Source organism: Chenopodium album, chromosome 25 (genome assembly GCF_948465745.1).
Source record: "Chenopodium album chromosome 25, dcCheAlbu1.1, whole genome shotgun sequence".
In the NCBI taxonomy this organism is placed as follows: domain Eukaryota; kingdom Viridiplantae; phylum Streptophyta; class Magnoliopsida; order Caryophyllales; family Amaranthaceae; genus Chenopodium; species Chenopodium album.
In genome coordinates, this window is record NC_137858.1 from 8,203,206 (window position 1) to 8,224,924 (window position 21,719).

The 21,719-nt window shown below is 38.5% G+C and overlaps 2 protein-coding genes across 3 annotated transcripts; both read left to right on the forward strand.

Moving 5' to 3' along the window:
- The first annotated feature begins 774 nt into the window (after positions 1-774).
- LOC145614107 (E3 ubiquitin-protein ligase UPL1-like) lies at positions 775-15,576 on the forward strand. Of its 2 annotated transcripts, none has more exons than XM_081669106.1 (17): positions 775-970; positions 1,115-1,253; positions 2,594-2,689; positions 2,772-2,978; positions 3,087-9,639; positions 9,733-10,832; positions 10,916-11,215; positions 11,296-11,500; positions 11,797-12,065; positions 12,164-12,462; positions 12,727-13,843; positions 13,923-14,069; positions 14,201-14,281; positions 14,391-14,616; positions 14,717-14,856; positions 15,018-15,124; positions 15,227-15,576. In XM_081669106.1, exons 2-17 carry the CDS (start codon positions 1,158-1,160, stop codon positions 15,327-15,329), a joined length of 11,046 nt encoding a protein of 3,681 aa, XP_081525232.1. In that variant the 5' UTR covers positions 775-970; positions 1,115-1,157; the 3' UTR covers positions 15,330-15,576. The 2 variants fall into 2 exon arrangements, with proteins under 2 accessions (XP_081525232.1, XP_081525231.1); XM_081669105.1 differs by having other exon boundaries at positions 1,156-1,253.
- Positions 15,577-16,539: 963 nt separating this feature from the next.
- On the forward strand, positions 16,540-21,707 carry LOC145614487 (protein CLT2, chloroplastic-like). The gene is made up of 10 exons (XM_081669541.1): positions 16,540-17,018; positions 17,573-17,718; positions 18,174-18,211; positions 19,002-19,117; positions 19,652-19,751; positions 19,855-19,890; positions 20,057-20,107; positions 20,224-20,347; positions 21,161-21,286; positions 21,394-21,707. Exons 1-10 carry the CDS (start codon positions 16,630-16,632, stop codon positions 21,558-21,560), a joined length of 1,293 nt encoding a protein of 430 aa, XP_081525667.1. The 5' UTR covers positions 16,540-16,629; the 3' UTR covers positions 21,561-21,707.
- The last annotated feature ends 12 nt before the right edge of the window (positions 21,708-21,719 follow it).

Here is a 21,719-nt window from a genome sequence, read left to right on the forward strand (position 1 = left end):
TCCTATATGTAAGCAATTTATATATTCGTTGACACATTAACAAAATAGGAAGTTTCAACGCTTTCAAGTAATAGAGAAGATACAGGTACAACACAAAGTAAGAAAGTATACCATTTTCAACCACACCTTTAAATTAAATTCTATTTCAATCCAATACCATTATTCTACTAATTTGGTCTTTACTTCAATATTTTTTAGAATGTTGTGCAAAGCAAATTCAAAACACTACACAACCTATTCCACCAAAATAAAGTCATTTACGGAGTATAATTTTTACATTTATTATACATCTGATTTAAATAATCAAGGAACAAGATTTATGTCGAGATAGATCTACTTATAAACTTCAAATCTATAAATGCAGTACATGACTATTTCAACATTTAAAATATAATTCATATGAAACTCACACTTTATCAGATTATCTAATACTTAAGTCACTCAGCTCGTACTCTATACCTGCACATAAATCATCCTTCAATCTAGTAAACTTCACCCACCAAAGCCTACTCTCCATCTAGGAAACATACAAACACTAATTTATGACCTAACTTCAAGAAACTTTTAAAAAAACCTTAAAAAGTAAACTAGAAATTTAGAACTCATAATAATAACCCTAATTATCCATTTAAACCGACTCTATTCTTACCATTTTCTTAACTCTTCAATTTTTTCTAACACTATATAAAAAAAGCTTAAAATGTCATTCATTTTAAAATAAACATTTTTCTTAAAAAAAAAAACAAACTCAAAAAAAAAAAAAAAAAAAACAAGAAAACAAAAGAAAAGAAAAAGAAAAAAGCAAGAAACAAAAACACCAGTTTTCTCTTTCTCTCTCCTCCATTTTTTGCTTTGGGGTTCCGCCTCTTCTCTTTCTCTCTCCTCTTTTTCTCTCTCTATTCTTGTATAGTCGAAAATCCAAGAACAAATTTCGGATGTGTATGCATCTTCATCTTCTTCATAATCTTTGGTACTATTATTTTGACTCTTTGATTTTATCTCTCCTCATTTTTAGGGTTTTTTATTTATGGGTTTTAATTTTTGGAATTGATGGTTAATTTGTGAAGTTTGATTGTGATTTTAATTTTTGATTTCTGGGGTGTTTTTTTGGTAGATTACAGAGAAATTAATCAAGTAAAGTTTGGATTTTTGCAGAAATGGCTACCTTAAGATCGAGTTTGCCGTCGCGGCTTCGGCAGCTCTTTTCTAATGAAGGATCTTTTGGTCCTTCTGTTCAACTTGATTCTGAGACGGTTAGTTTATTTGATTTTGTTGTTCTTTTTTTAAATTTTTGATTTGTTTTTGTACTAGGGTTTTTCTGCATTGATTGCTGATTTAGGGTTTTTTTTCCTTTAATTGTGGGGATGGATTTTTGATTGGGTTGTTTGTTAGGGTTTATTAATTAGTTAATTGTAAGGGTTTTGGTTTTTAGTTGTTAATTAGCAGTTTAGTGTAGGTTTTGTTATTGGGTTGATTGTGCTTTTATCAAAATTTTAACAAATTTGAAACTTTAAGTGGGTTTGTGTATGTGACTTTGTAATCAAATATATTTTGCTTCATGTCAGTCTTGTATAAATACAAATGCTTTGCTTGTTGAATTAACATTCAAATTACTGTTGAAGAATCTTCTTATTGGTGACTTGAAATCTATCTGTTCAAATGTAAAATGGTGCTTGGATTGAAATAGCGCCGTAGGATAGCTATACATGTTTGGTATTTGAGTGATTTGTTATTATAATTGTAAAACGAAATGGTGTGAAAATTGTCTGGTTAAGATTATTAAACCTGTAAATTAGATTTTAGTGCACCCAACTATAGTAGGTGAAGATGGCTGAGGCAATTGACTAAACTGATGGATCAGATTAATTGCAGCTATATGATAAAGTTTTCCATGTGTGTCAAGATTTTATAAAAAGAGGGAACATTTTTTTTGCATCGTGATCAATGGGGGAAGGTGAAGATTCTGAATCTTGTTTAATAATTGATTAGATTGAGAGGACCTTGTGTTTCTCTAGTTTTCGTAATACGGAGTCGTTACAAGGATACATTTAAATAGATTGAGATCTTATACTAAATAAATTGGATGAATTTGTTTCCATGAGGTCTTCCATGTAATAATGATTTCATCTTGGTGTTTTTACATGAAAGGTGTATAGATCAATGCCTATTAGCAGCTCTATTATTCTGCTTATAAAGTTCATATATAAGGCTTTATTTTGGTCTGACTTGTACGAAAGCTGTATGATCAATACCCAGTATCAGCTCATTCCTTCTGCGTACAGTAGTTGTATGATGAATTCTATCTTTTTGTTTAATTTTTTGCTGTAATTCAAATGATAATTTGGTTTTTTGTTTTCTCATTGTGTCACATTTTCATTCCCTTTGAACTAGCCAAGGCTTTCTCGTAAGTCAAAGCTGTTGATATTAGAGGGATTCGGTAAAATATTGTGGATCATTAATGCTTACTGTCCAAGGCTTTAGGCGGAGACTTTTTACCAACTATGATTTGATACTGTTGTATTCTCAAATCAGTTAAATGATCTCAATGGTGGGTTTTGTTGATTCGATCTTTTTTCCCCCCCCCCCCTTGCAGCCTCCTAAAATCAAAGCATTTATTGACAAGGTTATTCAGAGTCCACTGCAAGACCTGGCAATTCCATTGTCTGGTTTTCGCTGGGAGTACAACAAGGTGGTTCTTTGTACTATTTGAAATGATGTTTTTACATTTGTGTATGATGCTTGTCTCAACTTTCCTTTTCCTGTCTTTTTAGGGGAATTTTCATCATTGGAGACCACTGTTTCATCACTTTGATACATACTTCAAGGCGTATCTAATTCAAAGGAATGACCTCCTCCTCTCAGATACTATTACAGAGGATGAGGCCCCATTTCCAAAGCATGCTGTTTTGCAGATCTTGAGGGTGATGCAAATTATCCTTGAGAACTGTCACAATAAGGGTTCATTTGATGGTCTAGAGGTACTCTGAAGTTTATTAGTTTATCTGTTTATACCAGCAGTCTTCATTACAATTGATTTGATGTATGCAACTCTGCCCAACTAATCTTGTATACTGTTTTCTGGACAGCATTTCAAGTTTCTTCTTGCATCAACGGATCCTGAGGTTCTTTTGGCCACATTAGAGACTCTCTCTGCACTAGTAAAAATACCTCCCTCTAAGTTGCATGTAAGTGGAAAGATGATTGGACTTGGTTCTATCAATAGTTGCCTATTGTCACTAGCCCAGGGATGGGGGAGCAAGGAAGAAGGCCTAGGTTTGTATTCATGTGTCGTGGCAAACGAGAAGAGTCGAGAAGAGGGATTATCTCTATTTCCTTCTGACGCACAGGACAAAGACGAAAAGTCTCAAACTCGTCTAGGCTCGACCTTGTACTTTGAATTGCACGGGGTTAGTCCTCAAAGAAGTGGAGAAAGCAGTAGTGATGTAAAATCTTCTAGTTCAACCATGATACACATGCCAGATCTGCATTTAAAGAAAGAGGATGATCTTTTGCTCCTTAAGCAATGCATTGAGCAGTATAATGTACCAATTGAGCAGAGATTCTCGCTGCTCACAAGAATCAGATATGCACATGCTTTTCGTTCTCCCAGATTAGGCAGATTGTACAGTAGAATTTGCCTTCTTGCTTTTATTGTGCTTGTGCAGTCTAACGATGCAAATGATGAGCTTGTGTCCTTTTTTGCTAACGAGCCGGAATATACTAACGAGCTAATAAAGATAGTTCGATCCGAGGAAACTATTTCTGGAACTGTCAGAACACTTGCTATGCTTGCATTGGGAGCTCAATTGGCTGCATATTCATCATCTCATGATCGAGCCAGGATGCTGAGTGGTTCAAGCATTAATTTTGCTGGGGGAAACCGAATGATTCTTCTGAATGTACTTCAGAAGGCAATTTTGTCTTTGAAGAATTCTAATGATCCTTCATCTCTTGCTTTTGTTGAGGCTCTTCTGCAATTCTATCTGCTTCATGTTATATCTACTTCAAGTTCGGGGAGCATCATCCGTGGTTCAGGAATGGTTCCAACATTTTTGCCTCTTTTGGAGGATTCGGATCCTGCACATATGCACCTTGTCTGTTACGCTGTGAAAACTCTTCAGAAGCTGATGGATTACAGTAATGCAGCCGTTACCCTTTTGAAAGATTCAGGAGGGGTTGAACTTTTAGCCCAGAGACTGCATATAGAGGTTCAAAGAGTAATTGGTACAGCAGGTTCAGATGATAATGTGATGGTTTTGGGTGAGGGTTCAAGCTCTTGCGAGGATCATTTATATGGTCAGAAGAGGCTCATTAGGGCTTTGTTGAAGGCTCTTGGGTCTGCCACCTATGCTCCTACAAACGCATCCAACTCCCAGAGTTCTCACGACAGTACCTTGCCATCCACTTTGGCTTTGATATTTGGTAATGTTGGGAAATTTGGTGGTGATATTTATTGCTCAGCTGTTACCGTTATGAGCGAAATCCTCCATAAAGACCCCACTTGTTTCCCTATTTTACATGAATTTGGCCTGCCAGATGCATTTTTATCTTCAGTTGTTGCTGGTGTACTACCTTCTTCGAAGGCTCTCACGTGCGTGCCTAGTGGCTTGGGTGCTATTTGCCTTAATACCAAAGGTTTGGAGGCAGTTAAAGAAAGTTCTGCATTGCGTTTTCTTCTGGATATTTTCACAAGCAAGAAATATGTTGTTGCTATGAATGAAGCTATTGTTCCTTTGGCAAATGGTGTCGAAGAGCTATTGCGTCATGTATCTTCACTCAGAAGCACTGGGGTTGATATTATTATTGAGATTATTAACAAAATCTCTTCTTTTGGGGAGGGCAGCTCTTCAGGCTCATCTGAAAAGGTCGACGAGGGCAATTCTATGGAAATGGATTCTGGAGAGAAAGCAAGTGGAAGTGAAAGCTCCTCCAGTATTGTCACTCCTGATTCTGCTGGGGAGGGGATTACTGATGAGCAATTCATTAACTTGAGCGTCTTCCATGTAATGGTGCTGATTCACAGGACAATGGAGAATTCAGAAACTTGTAGGTTGTTTGTAGAGAAGTCTGGTATTGACGCTTTGTTGAAGCTTTTACTCCGGCCTAGTATCGCCCAATCCTCTGAGGGGATGGCTATTGCTTTGCACAGCACCATGGTTTTCAAGGGCTTCACCCAGCATCACTCTACTCCGCTAGCTCGTACTTTCTGTTCATTCTTGAGGGATCATTTGAAGAAGGCTTTGACTGGATTTAGTCTGGTTGGAGGGTCACTCTTGTTGGATTCTAAGACTAAACTTGACCATGGAGTTTTCTCTTCATTGTTTCTTGTTGAATTTCTTCTATTTCTTGCTGCTGCAAAAGAAAATCGGTGGATATCTGCATTGCTTACTGAATTTGGCGGTGATAACAAGGATGTATTGGAGGATATTGGGAGAGTGCATCGTGAATGTTTATGGCAGCTTGCACTTCTTGAGGATGCTAAAGTAGACGTACAAGAAGGTGCTGATTCTGTTTCTGCACCAGAATCACAGCAGGTATCTAGCTCTGGCGGGACTGATGAACAGAGAGTCACTTCTTTTAGGCAGTTGCTTGATCCACTATTCAGAAGAAGGATGTCTGGTTGGAGCGTTGAGTCCCAGTTTTTTGATCTTATTAATCTCTACAGAGATCTTGGTAGAGCAAGTGGGATTCAGAGAAGTACTTCTGATGGCTCAAACCTACGTCTGGGAAGCAGCCAGCAATCACGTGAGTCAGGTGGTTCAGATACTGATAGTGCATCTAGAAGGGAGGAGGATAAACAGAAAAATTATTTTTCATCTTGTTGCGATATGGTTAGATCACTTGTATTACACATTATGCATCTACTTCAAGAGTTGGGAAAGTCAATGATGTTGCCTTCTCGTCGACGTGAGGATGCTGTTAATATATCACCTTCTTCTAAAGCTGTAGTATCTACCTTTTCCTCCATCTGCCTGGAACATATGAATTTTGGGGGTCATATGAACCCTTCTGGATCTGAAGCATCAGTATTTAGCAAGTGCCGATACTTTGGCAAGGTTGTGGATTTCATTGATGGCATCTTAATGGACAGGCATGATTCCTGTAATCCTGTGCTGTTAAATTGCTTGTATGGGCAAGGTGTCATTCAGTCTGTGTTGACAACGTTTGAAGCTACAAGCAAATTGCTGTTTACGGTCCCTGCATCACCTATGGAGACAGATGATGGAAATCTGAAACACGAGAAAAAGGAAGAGTCTGAGCATTCATGGCTCTATGGACCTCTTGCTAGCTATGGGAAGCTGATGGATCACCTGGTCACGTCATCATATATACTGTCTCCCTTTACTAAACACTTGCTTGTTCAACCTTTATCTAATGGTAATATTCCATTTCCGCCGGATGCTGAGACATTTGTCAAGGTTCTACAGTCAATGGTCCTGAAGGCTGTGCTTCCAGTATGGAATGATCCACAGTTTGTTGATTGCAGCTATGAATTCATCACTTCAATTATCTCTATAATTAGGCATATATATTCTGGAGTTGAAGTGAAAAATGTCAGTAGTAGTAGCAGCAGCAGCCGTGTAACTGGTCCACCTTTAAATGAAGCAGTTATTGCAACAATTGTAGATATGGGGTTTTCAAGGGCCAGAGCTGAAGAATCTCTTAGACAAGTTGGAGCTAACAGTGTTGAGTTGGCAATGGACTGGCTGTTTAATCATCCAGAGGAAGTCCAAGAAGATGACGAGCTTGCTCGTGCACTTGCTATGTCTCTGGGAAACCCGGAGTCAGAATCAAAAGACGATGCTGTGATTGAAAGCAATCAGAATTTTGAAGAAGAGATGGCACAGCTTCCACCAATTGATGAATTGTTGTTGACTTGTGTTAAGCTTTTGCAGTCAAAGGAATCCCTAGCATTTCCAGTTCGAGACTTGCTTATGACAATGTGCTCCCAGAATGATGGTCAATACAGACCTAATGTTATCTCTTTTATTGTTGGCCAGATAAAGCAATGTAACTCTGTAACGGATGGTGGGAATAGCTCTATGCTCTCTGCGTTGTTTCATGTTCTTGCTTTGATTCTTCATGAAGATGCTGTGTCCCGAGAAACTTGTCTGAAAAATGGCTTGGTAGAGCTTGTCTCTGATGTATTGTGGCAATGGGATGGGGGATCAACTGGTGGGATAGATGCACATGTTCCTAAATGGGTAACAGCTGCATTTCTTGCTGTTGATCGTTTGCTACAAGTGGATCAGAAGCTTAATCCAGAGGTTATTGAATTGTTGAAGAGGAACACTGAGAGTGGCCAGCAGAAACCAGTCGTTATTGATGAGGATAAGCAAACCAAGCCCCTGGAATCATTACAACAGCGTGTTGATTCTGATCAGCAGAAGAGGCTTGTTGAGATTGCTTGTAGCTGTATTAGGAAGCAAATTCCCTCAGAGACGATGCATGCTGTTCTCCAGCTATGTGCGACACTGACACGAACCCACTCTGTTGCTGTTAATTTTCTTGATGCTGGGGGTCTTCCTTTGCTTCTTAATCTACCGACGAGCAGCCTGTTCTCTGGTTTTGACAATATTGCATCTACTATCATCCGTCATATTCTTGAAGATCCTCAGACTCTTCAGCAGGCAATGGAGTCTGAGATAAGACACAATATTGTTACTGCAACAAACAGACAATCTAGTGGAAGGCTTACTGTCCGCAACTTTCTGTCAAATTTGACATCTGTGATATCTAGAGACCCGGTGGTGTTCATGAGGGCTGCACAGTCTGTTTGTCAAGTTGAGATGGTTGGTGACAGGCCATATATTGTCTTACTGAAAGATCGTGAGAAGGATAAATCTAAGGACAAGGAGAAAGAAAAGGAAAAAACGTCTGAGAAGGATAAACCATTGGGTATTGATGCGAAGCCAACTCCTGGTGGGCTTTCTCCTGTGGTGTTAGGAGGTGGGCAAGGGAAGCTTCAGGAATCAAAGAGTTTTAAGGCTCACAGGAAACCTCCCCAAAGCTTCATCAGTGTAATCGAACTTCTCCTGGATACAGTTGTAACGTTTGAACCCCCTAAGAAAGATGATTCCTTACCTGGAGCTTCGGGTACACAGTCAACAACTAAAATGGACATCGATGTTGCTACATATAAAGGAAAAGGAAAGGCTCCTGTGACTGAATCTGAAGAAAATGAAGCACAAAACCAGGATGTTTCTGCTTCACTGGCCAAAATTGTGTTTATGTTAAAGCTTCTCACAGAGATTCTTGTCACATATTCTGCTTCTGTGCATGTTTTGTTGCGGAAGGATGTTGAAATTAGTAGCTGCAAGAACCTGCCACAGCATGGCTCTTCTGGATGCACCTCTGGGGGATTATTTTTCCATGTTCTGCACAAATTTGTCCCCTATTCTAAAAGACCCAAAAAAGAAAAGAAATTAGATGGTGACTGGAAGCACAAGCTTGCAACCAGGGCTAGTCAATTTTTGGTAGCTGCATGTGTGCGTTCTGCTGAGGCAAGGAAGAGAATCTTTACAGAGATCAATTCAGTTTTCAGTGACTTTGTGGAATCTGCTGAGGGTTTCAATTCACCAGGCAATGAAATTTTGGCCTTTATTGAACTTCTAAATGATGTGCTTGGTGCTCGATCCCCAACTGGTTCATATATCTCATCAGAAGCTTCTGCTACTTTCATTGATGTTGGTTTAGTCAGATCATTGACTCGTACCCTACAGGTGTTGGACCTTGACTTGGGTGACTCATTAACTGTTGTTACTGGACTCACCAAAGCATTAGAATTGGTAACAAAGGAATATATACATTCTGCTGATGCTCATGCAGGTAAGAATGAGGGTTCTGCCAAACCCTCTGATATAAATTTGCATGAGAGAACTGAAAATAGTAGCGAGGGTGTGCAAGCTATAGCGGCTGCTTCTCAAGAGAATGATAATTCTGTTACTGATGTTCGAGGCGATTCTTTTAGTGTTGGGCATATGTATGGTGGCTCTGAGGCTGTAACAGATGATATGGAGCATGACCAGGATCTTGATGGAGGCTTTGCTCCAAACGAAGATGATTACATGCATGACACACCAGGTGATGGAAGGGGCCTTGAGAATGGGGTTGCTAATGTAGGAATTAGAATTGAAATTCAACCAGATGGACAAGAAACTCTAGATGACGACGACGATGATGAGATGTCTGTAGATGATGCGGATGATGGAGATGATGATGAAGATGATGAAGATGAAGATGAGCATAATGATTTGGAAGAAGATGAGGATCACCACCTTCCCCATCCAGATACTGATCAGGATGACCATGAGATGGATGAAGATGAGTTTGATGAAGAAGTTTTGGAGGAAGAGGATGAGGAGGATGAGGAGGATGAAGATGGACTCATACTTCGGCTGGAGGAAGGCATCAATGGGATCAATGTACTTGATCACATAGAGGTCTTTGGTAGAGAACACAGTTTTGCTAATGAAACTCTGCAAGTGATGCCTGTAGAATTATTTGGCTCTAGGCGCCAAGGGCGTTCTACTTCCATATACAATCTTCTTGGACGAAGTGAAAACACTGCACCGTCTCAACATCCACTGCTTGTTGAGTCCCACCCTTCTTCAACTTCGACGACTTCTAGGGCTTCAGGTAGATTGGTGTTGCATTTGATTTTTTTTTCCACAGTTGGTTGCTTATCTTATTATTTTTAGTGTAGACTTTAACACATGCTTTGGCTTTCAGAAAATACAAGTGATCTGTTGTTTCCTGATAGAAACTTGGAAAGTGCTTCTTCTCGGCTAGACACTATATTTCGTTCTGCACGAAATGGACGTCAAAGTCACAGGTTTAATTTGTGGCTTGATGATAATGAGCAAGGTGGTGGTTCAAGTTCAACTGCTATACCACAAGGCTTAGAGGAGTTTATTGTTTCGCAGCTGAGGAGGCCAGAGACGGAGAAGCCTTCTGATGAAAACAGGACCGGTGTTGACTCTGAGAAAAAGATTGATGCTGGCGAACTGCAACCATCTGAAACAAGTATGAGGGAAGATACTCCAATTGAGAATAATGCAAATGACCAAAGTTCTTATCCTCCCGTACCATCATCTGAAGCAATGGACAGCTCTAATTCTGATAATAGATTGGGGTCAATTACACCTCATCAAGGAACTGATGTGCCATGTGCACAGTCTCAGTCTGTTGATTTGCAATTTGAACATAATGATGCGGCAGTTCGAGATGTTGAGGCAGTGAGCCAAGAAAGTGGTGGCAGTGGGGCAACTTTGGGAGAAAGTCTCCGAAGCCTTGATGTTGAAATCGGGAGTGCTGATGGTCATGATGATGGAGCAGACAGGCAAGGCTCTGCTGACAGAATGCCATTAGGTGAGTCACTGGGAACTCGGACCAGGAGAAACACTGTTTCGTTTGGTGCGACTACCCCTGCTGGTGGCAGGGATACACCACTTCATAGTTTAAGTGAAGTTGCAGAAAACCCTAATCAGGAGGCTGAGGAGGGTGTTCCTGGTGATGGGGAGCAAACGACGGCTGATGGTGAGTCTGGTTCAATTGATCCTGCATTCCTTGATGCGCTTCCAGAAGAGTTGCGAGCTGAAGTTTTATCTGCTCAGCAAGGTCAAGTTACGCAGCCTGCTAATTCTGAGCAGCAGAATACTGGAGATATCGATCCTGAATTTCTTGCGGCACTGCCGGCAGATATTCGAGCTGAAGTTCTTGCGCAGCAGCAGGCACAGAGGCTTCATCAATCCCAGGAACTGGAAGGGCAACCCGTTGAGATGGATACTGTGTCAATAATTGCTACCTTTCCTTCAGAACTCAGAGAAGAGGTAAAGTAGTTGACATCTTATAAAGAGTAATTTAAGTGCTGATTGTCATGTTTTCATCTTTATTAATTCACATTTTTTGTCAGGTCCTTTTAACATCTTCTGATGCTGTGCTGGCAAATTTAACTCCTGCTCTTGTTGCTGAGGCAAACATGTTACGTGAAAGATTTGCTCATCGTTATCACAGTCGCACACTCTTTGGTATGTACCCAAGAAGCCGAAGAGGCGAGTCTTCCAGAAGAGGTGAAGGAACTGGCCTGGACAGAGCTGTTGGTACTGTTGCTTCACGTCGTTCAGTTGGAGGTAGACTACTTGAAGCTGATGGTGCTCCCTTAGTTGATACGGATGCTCTTAAGGGAATGATACGGCTGCTGCGTGTTGTTCAGGTGTGTAATGCTTCGTTGAAGATTTCTGAAATTTTTGATTTGTTTGGTTTTGAAAGATTCTGATGTTTATTTCTTTGCAGCAAGTCTATAAAGGCTCATTTCAGAGACTTCTTTTGAATCTGTGTGCTCATTCCGAGACCAGGACTGCGTTAGTTAAAATTTTGATGGAGATGCTGATGCTTGATGAGCATAAGCTGGGAAATCAGCAAAATGATGCTGAGCCTTCATATCGTCTGTATGCTTGCCAAAGCCATGTGATGTATTCACGCCCTCAGTTTGTTGATGGTAAGACTTGTTGTAATTTTACTAATGGAATTTATTTATTTATTTATTTACCAATGGTGCTTTGCTTGCTTCTGTTTGATTTGTTTCTACGTGGATGTGTTTGCCAGAAAATCCACTGTATAATTGTAATCAAGGCTTCTTTGGAACTTGAATTTGTAGACTGTTCAAATTCCTGTACATGCGAATGTTCACTTTATTCCATTTTTGTTTTGGTGTGAAGTTCACATTTTGAAATATTTATTTCTTTCTTTTTCCTTTCCTTCCTCTAATTTTATGGTCTTTCGTGTGGTGATTAGGAGTCCCTCCTTTGGTTTCTCGGCGAGTTCTTGAAACTCTAACCTACCTGGCTCGAAATCATCCCTTTGTTGCCAAGATTCTGCTTAAACTTAGACTGCCACTTCAGTCTCATTGTGCATCTGAGAATGCAGATAAAGTGCGTGGTAAAGCATTGATGATTGTTGATGCTCAAATTGCTGAAGCGCATGAGGAGTTGCATTCTGTTGCTCTGTTATTGGGTCTTTTGAATCAACCTCTTTATTTAAGGAGTAATGCACACTTAGAACAGGTGGAGATATTATGTTGATGGCGTTTCTGTGTTAGTCTCATTTATATCTTTTGCTTAGTTTTGCTGGTCTTATAATGATATTTTCTATTTCATGCCAGCTCTTAAGCCTATTGGATGTTATAATTGACAATGCTGGAAGCAAATCTAGTCAAAATAAACCTGGATTACCTGCTCCAGAACAGCCGTCTGGCTCTTCTGAGGTACCTACAACCGATGCTGAGATGCAACCTACTGATTCAGGAGCTATTTCTTCTGAAGTCAATGTGGAATCTAAAGTTGATGAGTCTATTGTACCTTCAGTGTCTGGTTCAAGTGAGGCATATGATGCTCAGTCTGCGCTGCTTAGCCTTCCTCAATCTGATCTTAGGCTGTTATGCTCTTTACTTGCAACTGAGGGGTAAAGTTCTTCAAATACTTTTATAATATCATAAACTTCCTATTGTTTTGTGAAATTGAAAAATTCATAGGGTTGTGTCACTTGTGGTTCCATTGCTCTCCAAAATCGTATGCTTCTCATTCTTCACTATTCATTGTTGGCTTTCAGAGAATGGTTTCTTTTCACAATATCTTTGACTTGTTTATCTTTTGTTGTTCTGCATTTCTACTGAGCTCATTTGAGTTTCCTTTTTGCTTTTTAGAAATAACATAAGGTGTTGTTCAGTTTGTCAGATAATGCTTATGCACTTGTTGCTGATGTCCTGAAGAAGTTGGTGGCTTATACTCCATCTCATTGTCATTTATTCATAACTGAGCTTGCAAACTCAGTGCAAAATTTAAGTCAATCTGCCATGGAAGAGTTGCATTCCTTTGGAGAGGCTGAAGGAGCACTCCTACATTCTACTTCTTCTGACGGAGCGGCGATACTGAGGGTGTTACAGGCTCTTAGCTCTCTTGTTTCCTCTGTGAATGAGAAGCATGAAGATCAGCAAAATGTTGTTGGAAAGGATCACAATGTTGCCCTTTCTCTTGTTAGCAAAATCAACTCTGTTTTGGAACCCTTATGGCTGGAGCTGAGCAGTTGCATAAGCAGAATAGAGGTTTATTCGGAGTCTGGCCTTGAACTACCTCCATCACTAGCTGTCAAATCTAAACCTTCCACTGCAAGCCCACCTCTCCCCGCTGGCAGCCAAAATGTCCTACCTTACATAGAGTCTTTCTTTGTGACATGTGAGAAAATATACCCTGGACAGCCTGGTGCAAGTCAGGACTTTACTGTTGCTGCTGTTCCAGAAGTAGATGATGCCAGTACTTCTGCCAGCAAGCAGCAGGTATCAGGCCCTGTGTCCTGCGTTGATGAGAAGCGTGCTGCTTTTGTGAAGTTCACTGAGAAGCATCGAAAGTTGTTGAATGCTTTTATACGGCAAAATCCTGGGCTGCTTGAAAAGTCCTTTTCCTTGATGATAAAGGTTCCTCGTTTCATTGATTTTGATAACAAACGTGCTCACTTTAGATCAAAGATAAAGCATCAACATGACCATCATCACAGTCCTTTGAGGATTTCAGTGAGAAGAGCATACATTCTTGAAGATTCATACAATCAACTGCGAATGAGGTCTACCCAAGAATTGAAGGGAAGGTTGACTGTGCATTTCCAGGGAGAGGAAGGTATTGATGCTGGGGGGCTTACTAGGGAATGGTATCAGTCATTGTCCCGGGTTATCTTTGACAAAGGTGCATTATTGTTCACTACTGTGGGCAATGATTCTACCTTTCAGCCAAACCCAAATTCTGTGTATCAGACTGAGCATCTATCGTACTTCAAATTTGTTGGACGAGTTGTAAGTATACTTTCTTCATCCATGCAAATTTGTGCCATTTACTTAGTTTATTGGTGCTGAGCTACATGAAACATTACAGGTTGGCAAAGCCCTTTTCGATGGCCAGCTTTTGGATGTTCATTTTACTCGCTCATTTTACAAGCATATCCTTGGTGTAAAAGTGACTTATCATGACATAGAAGCCATTGATCCAGACTACTACAAAAATCTTAAATGGATGCTTGAGGTATGTGTCTTGTATTGCTGTGGCCTTTTTATAAGTCATAAGTGAAAAAGTTTCCTTTGCTTCTTTTACCCCCTTTGTATTTCTTTTGCCTTTTTAGAATGTCCTTTCTTACCATCTTTATGTTACCGCAGCATGATATAAGCGATGTGCTAGACCTTACTTTCAGCATTGATGCTGATGAGGAGAAGCTGATATTGTATGAAAGGACACAGGTATGAATCCTCATTTTTTTACCGTGTGTGTGTGTGGGTGGGTGTGTGTTTTATTTTCCCCCCCTCAAAGATTAGGTTTTAACATTTAGACTTGGCTGAAAAAATACAGGTGACAGATTATGAGCTAATTCCTGGTGGACGAAACATTAAAGTCACAGAGGAGAATAAGCATCAATATGTAGATTTAGTTGCAGAGCACAGATTGACAACTGCAATTCGTCCTCAAATTAATGCTTTCTTGGATGGATTCACTGAGCTGATTGCTCGAGACCTCATATCTATTTTCAATGACAAAGAACTTGAATTATTGATAAGTGGGCTTCCGGATATTGATTGTAAGTATTGCGTTCTTTAACCACGCATCCTAGGCCCAAAGAAATTCTCTTTAGTTTCTTTCTTTCTGGTCTCTTACCATCCATATTTGTTGTTTTGCAGTGGAGGATATGAGAGCGAATACTGAATATTCTGGGTACAGTCCTGCATCTCCGGTTATTCAGTGGTTCTGGGAAGTGGTCCAGGGATTTAGCAAGGAAGATAAAGCACGCTTGCTGCAATTTGTTACTGGCACTTCCAAGGTAATTATTTTTCTAAAAAATATATTTACATGATTTAGTTTTGGCTCTTTGGTAGGATTGCCCCAAAGTTATGGGGTGATTCCTTTTGTTATTTCATTTTAGACCTCATCTTCTTACAACAGATTTTGATTTAATTGTGATACCATCTATTATTCTTTCAGGTTCCCCTTGAAGGTTTCAGTGCCCTTCAAGGCATTTCAGGCGCACAAAAGTTTCAAATACACAAAGCATACGGAAGTATAGATCACTTACCTTCTGCGCATACATGGTAAAAAAAATCTCTTGGTCAAACTTCTTCATTTGTCCCATTGTAAGATGTGCTTAGATTTTTTGTACATGATTCTAAATTTTGATTTTTAATCTCAAACAGCTTCAACCAGTTAGATCTACCCGAGTATCCTTCTAAAGAACATCTGCAGGAGAGGTTACTGCTCGCGATCCATGAAGCTAGCGAGGGATTCGGATTTGGCTAAGAATCTTAATTTATTGTGGGTAGTGGGAACGAGAGAGTTACTGTAGATAAAAATTGTTTCCTTAGTTATCATTGAGCTGTAATTGGGAGGGCAAGTTGGAATGTGGACTTTTGAGTTGGTAAAATTGTTAATATAATGTACAGTTCTATTAATTTGTCCACCGATATAATTGATACTTTGGCAGTTTTTGGTCTTGCCAATTTGCATTTAGCTGAAGGTATTATATAAAGTTAATCTTATTTTTCCATTGCTTTGAGAGCGCGAAATGTAAGACTTATTTTATGAAAAAGCTTTGATTAATAAAGGGAAAGCGTAAATCGGTTGTATGACTAATGTATATAAAACCAAGTTTATTTTTTTCAAAAAACCCGTACATAATGCATGTACCCAAGGAGTTTAAGTATGTTCCATGACTTCCATCGTCTATTCGTCTTGTTGGCTTGTATATATGCCTAAATGACTAGAAATTTTTTTGAGTAAAAATTTTCTAATACGAAGTATTAGGCTAGAACATCTTAGTATGTAATGTACTCCGTATCCTTTAACATTTAACCATTAACGAGTTAATCATTAATAACATTCTAACACAATGTTCACTATTCAATTAATAAGTCTTCGCGAGATAAATCATGAAATCATGATTTTCTCATTAGGGTAAGCAACGATTAAATTATAATTGGTTATTTTATATTTTATTTTATTTTTTAATTTTATGATAAATATAGTAATCCGAGTTTGAAATTAAAAGTTACGATAAAAGTAAAACCAAAGTAAAACCGTTATTTGAAATTCCATGAGGAGAAACACCTACAATTTTCGAAATTCTCATTTTCGTTTCTCCATTAGAATTTCGAAAATTCTAGACATTTCCTCTTCGGAGTTTTGAAAAGACCAGACGTTTGGTTTCCACCCAAAAATTATAAATTAAAAAATAAATACGCGACTTAAACTCCGGCGATTACCTTACCTTTGGTCGGTGGTGGTTTGTTGGAAGGAAAATGTTAGATTGAGTTAGTAGAAAGAAAAACATGAAACATACGTGAGGCTACGTTCAACCATAAATGCGGGCATTATCTAATAAAATGCAGACGTCATTTAGCTTTTTAGTTTTAAAATTCTATTTTTTTTCCGTTTTTCAATAGATGTCGCATGACTTTTTATTAATGGATCGATACCATCAAACAAAACAGCAGCACAGTGTCCACATGACCACATTACTTGTGTAAACTGTAAAGGTAAGCAAAACAAATTTCCCCACTCTTCCTTCCTGAAAGTCTGAAACCATACTCAACCAATTTCAATGGCGCTATCATTACATTTCTTCCATCACCCTAAACTCTCCTCCATTACAACACCTCCCAAAAACTCACTTTCTCTCTCCTCCATAACCCCATCTTCCATTAAAATGCCCACTTTCTCTCTCCTCCGAAATCACCATCTTCTCAGAAATCGTCCCCCAATCAAACCCCCATTTTCACCTTCTTTCTCAAATACCCAGTTCAATTTTAGAGTCAATGCTTCTTCTAGTAAACCTGTATCTTCTTCTTCAAAAACTAGCAGTGCAAAATCAATTGTTTTCTGGGCAATTGTTACCGCCATTTTAGCGGTTTCTAACAGGGTTTTTTACAAGCTTGCTCTTGTTCCTCTTCAGAATTACCCCTTTTTCTTGGCTCAATTCATCACTTTTGGGTAACTTTTTTTGCAACCCTGCTTTATTTGCATTCTTTTGGATTATGGGTAATTGCTAATTTTTTAGACTTAATTGATTGTCATTTTTACTGATTTTTAGGATTTCAAAACTTTTGATGGGTATATAGTAATAATGGTGATCGCTGATCATGCACTTCAATTTAATGATGGAATTAAGGCTTAATTGCTGGTTATGGTAATTTTGGTATTGTTATATATGGTGTATAGAGAGGGGGGTGCCCTCTAGAGAGAGTCACAAAGGTTATGATGTAGACGAGATGAAAGGGATTGCCCCCGTGACTTTAATCAATTAAGCTAGTTGACATCCACACGACTTATTTGTTGTAGAAGACATTATCTTCTGCTGTGTTTTTAACTTCTTTTAGCTAAGTAAATTAAAAGCAATTATTGAGTGATTTATGCATGAACGACTTTAAAAATTGGTTTTGTTATGAATGTTGTTTCTTGTGTACAGTAGATTCATTGTGATTGAGTGCTGTTGTAAGTTGTCAGGTCTTACAAGAGGTTCTAAATTACTGATTTATGCAACACAGGTATGTGGCTATTTACTTTGCTATATTGTTCATACGACACCGTGCAGGCATAGTGACTGATGAAATGCTAGCTATTCCGAAATCTCGTTTTGTGCTCATTGGTCTTCTTGAAGCACTTGGTCTTGCTGGTGGCATGGCATCTGCAGGTACAGCTGACTAATTGGCCTGTTCACTAGGTAGTTGTAATGCAATGTTGTTTTCATGGATGTGATGTTCCATAAATTCTAAAATTATGTTCCATTTGAAACAACTTCGTTGCAATCAGGATGAGGTTGCATCCTTGTATAGTTTTGACTTCATTGCTCTATTCTACCCTTGGTTGAAACCTCTTAAGTATCATTTTGTGGCAATGGAATAGTAAAATATTCAGCATATATAATATTTCGCCTTATTTATCTTATTCTCGTTTAGCCGCTTCTCAGTATGTCTATTGCAAACTGCAATTTAGAATGCCGGTCACTCTCACTCCTTTGTATTGTGATCAAATTGTTAGATTAACTCTGGTTCCAGCTGTGAATATGTGTACACAAGGCTAGATTAGCTGCCCAGGATTTTCCCATAGTCACCATTTTTCTTATACCAGTACCATTTTTTTCTGCAGCCATGATTCCTGGCCCAGTGATACCAATTTTGCATCAGGTAATTTGAGTAAGTTGCAAGTGAAGCAGATGTTCGGTTTCATGATTGTGCTATATAATTTTTCTGGTTATGTCTTTGTTCCTGTACTGAATTATTTTTCCTCTGTTGGCTCTATGACCCAACAAGCTTTGGAAACTGCTGCCATGAGTGCCATCAATTGATTTATAGCAAATAGATTAACTTTGTTTGTATCATGAAATCAGATGAAAGTAGTTAGCATAGGTGCTTCTGTGAGCTGTTAACTTGCCATTAACGGAAGTCATGTTTACTGACCCGAAAGAGGCAAAAGTAAGTATTGTTACCTGTAGTAACTGCCTACTTATCTCTACTGATACTGTATAGAACCATACATATTTATCCCAGCTAACGGTACGGATCTGTATTTTGGGCTATGCAGAGGTTGTGCCTTAAAATTTGTGAGCTTTGAATTACTGGCTACTCCTCCCTTTAGCTCTATTCTGATTTTCTTTTGTCACAGTTTGGGCGCAACTGATTAGTTATCCAGCTCTTGCTATAACAGCCTTGACATTGTAGAAGCTGTGCCCTAAAACTTCAGTGTTATATCCCCATCAGGCCAGCACTTACTGATATTTGTATTGCAATGTCTATGGACTGATATCTTAACAATTATCTTTTTGCTAAGAGCTAGCTTATATGTATATCTGGTGTAATACTTATCCAATGCAAATTTTACCTGGCATAGCTGTTTAGAATGTATTAAGCAACAGAAGACCTTAAAAGTCAGCTGAATCTGATCTCTGATATTACCTCATGTTGTGCCCTCTCACAGACTTTTCTGGTGTGGCAACTGTGTCTCTCTTATATCATCTTGGGCAGGCGTTATTCATTTATGCAAATAGTTGGCTGCTTACTTGTAGCTGCTGGTGTCGTCGTTGCAGTTTCTAGGCATGTTCAAGCTCTCAACTATTTTCCGGATCATGAACCAATTAGTTTGATGCACCACTATTGTTTTCAATAAGCTATCTTTTTGGTCCTTAACATACAGCACTCCTGAAGGTATATGCACACACACAACTTCCATAATTCCATAGGTAATTGAATGTAGTAACATTGTAAGTCCTGCCTTTTGTGCGCCAGTAACTCTTGACTTTATGAGAGGCAACTTGCCAGGAATACAGATATTTTTTATCCTATAATGTTAGCATTTTAAATGTATGTTTGGTCTGGAAGGACAGCCAAATTTTCTTTTCATTTCTTTTCTTTTCTTCGTCTCCTTTAATTTTTTATAGGAGATGGAGATGGGGGGGCATTGGAATCATGGAAGTTGTGAATGTGTTCTCTTATACTTAATTGCAGAATTCATGTTTGCGAGAAAAAAATTCTGATGTCAGTTTTATGTGTTCAGTCGTCCTAAATGACCATTTGCAGTCACTTATCCCTATATTTACTGTTTTTTTCTTGTTTTTTCTTGGGTTTCAGTGGGTCTGGTGGTCAACAAGTCCTTTCTGGAATTGCATTTGCGTGGCCAGCTCTCATGATTGCTTCAGGTGCTTTCCATGCTGCTGCATCTATCTTGAAGGTCATATTTTCTTTTTTCATTTGTTAGTTTCTACAGCTCGTGATACGTCCAAACTTGTGACAATAATAGTTCTTCAAACTAACAGCACACATTTTATGAACAGGAATTTATATTTGTTGATGCTGCAACGCGTCTTAAGGTATTATTGGTCATTACGATTTCATACACTCTTCTTGTCTTGCATCATTCTTCAAATGATGAAGACTTTAGGATACTGTTGTCTTTTTTTTTTTTTTTCCTTTATAATTACTTGTAGAATTCTTTTAGTCATGGTATATAAACCTTAAGATTTTTTTATCGTGCAGGAGAAGTCTCTTGACATATTTGTTGTTAACTCCTTTGGATCTGGCTGTCAGGTAATACTGTCACAGTCTCACAGATGGTTAAATTATAGGACATATTTATATGCCTTGTCCATTCTTTTCTTAAAAATTAGAAATTGACGATTTCTTTTTATTTTTGGGTATTCTAGGCTCTTTTTGTTCTTGTTTTGCTCCCATTGTTATCAAATTTGAAAGGTATACCATTTGATCAACTGCCTCAGTATCTAAAAAGTGGAGCCGGTTGCTTTTTGAACATTGGAGCCAATAACACAGGCAAGTTCTCTACTTCTCTTGACTGAATAGAATATCTTACCTATTCTTCGAGCATCGATCTAATTTGGAGGTTATTGAACTAGTTACTGTGTAAAATTGGGTTCTGGTTGTCAACTTTAGTTAAAGTAGAAGTAAAGAAACAATGGAATTGGTTGATAAAAAAAAAGGGTGTGCTGTGACCATTCACAGTTTTCTAGAAGTAATTCTTGTTTATCTAGATTCTTGACTTAGTCTGTAGTCACTTTATAGAGGCTGTAATGTGATATTCCTTGTGTGTATCCACATAAAAAAAGCAAGGAATTGTCTTTATATACTTATTTTTTATTTTTTAAGAAAATATGTATATAAAAACTCCAACCATTGGATGATTGGGTAAGGGGAAGATAAAGCAATTAAACTTGGAGGAACGCCCACTTTGGGGTAAAGCAACTGGGATGTGAGCAAACTGCTCTAACCCCGATTTATGAAAGAGACGTAAAATGACCTGTTAAAAGTATTCAAGTATTCAACCAACTATTCTTAAAATTCCATTTTTCAAGCTAAGTGTACTTATCCGTTATAGAATAATTTCTGTTTTATGACTGGCTGATCATGTAATTTCATTTTGTTCTCACAATCAACATATGCTTACGTTCTTCTTTCTTTTTGGATAAATGAGAGACTGAGAGGTCTGTCAAGGCACAAACCCCAACACAATATTTGTAAAAAAAAAAGGGTGGGGGGGGGGGGTGGTTTGGATTCAGAACCTAATATCGCTAATTCATTGTTTAATTTATTTGAAATAATTTAAAATGCGATGGATGTTTCTTTCAGGATGCGATGGAGCTCCGCTGCTACCCCTCCTGTATGTGGTCAGCAACATAGCATTCAACATATCAGTCCTCAATCTACTAAAAATTTCAAGTGCCGTTGTGTCTTCACTTGTTACTATGGTATCAGGTTGTCTTTTCGCTCTCAAGTGCTTCTTTTCGCCCTCCATAAATTCGATTCTTAATTTATACGTCATACTTTACATTACGTAAGTGATTTAATTTCTCAATTTGCAGTGCCAATTTCCATTTATATTCTTTCCCTCCCATTGCCGTATCTCCCTGAAAGTTCAAGCTTGGGCTCATACTTCGTCCTTGGTAGTGCAATTTTGATGTTAGGCCTAGTTTGTTACAACTTACCTCAGTACTTTAGCAAAGCTCTTGACAAAAGTGGGGAATCGTAACAAATTATGACTCGGACTTAGATTTTGAGCATTCTCTATACGTTGGACACTCTTTTTTCTTCTACTGTGAATCATTGAATATAATGTCTGATACATTTTTGTATATATAGTTGGTATAATTTACTCGTAGTACTTTACTGCTGTTCAGTTTGATGAATT

Excerpts from the sequence above, each read along its gene's own strand:
- LOC145614487 (XM_081669541.1), top strand. The coding sequence starts at position 16,630 with ATGGCGCTATCATTACATTTCTTCCATCACCCTAAACTCTCCTCCATT. Across the intron at positions 17,719-18,173 it reads TGGTGGCATGGCATCTGCAG|CCATGATTCCTGGCCCAGTG; the intron begins GTACAGCTGACT and ends TTTTTTCTGCAG. Across the intron at positions 19,752-19,854 it reads CTGCTGCATCTATCTTGAAG|GAATTTATATTTGTTGATGC; the intron begins GTCATATTTTCT and ends TTTTATGAACAG.
- LOC145614107 (XM_081669106.1), top strand. The coding sequence starts at position 1,158 with ATGGCTACCTTAAGATCGAGTTTGCCGTCGCGGCTTCGGCAGCTCTTT. Across the intron at positions 11,216-11,295 it reads GGCTGCTGCGTGTTGTTCAG|CAAGTCTATAAAGGCTCATT; the intron begins GTGTGTAATGCT and ends ATTTCTTTGCAG. Across the intron at positions 11,501-11,796 it reads ACGCCCTCAGTTTGTTGATG|GAGTCCCTCCTTTGGTTTCT; the intron begins GTAAGACTTGTT and ends TGTGGTGATTAG.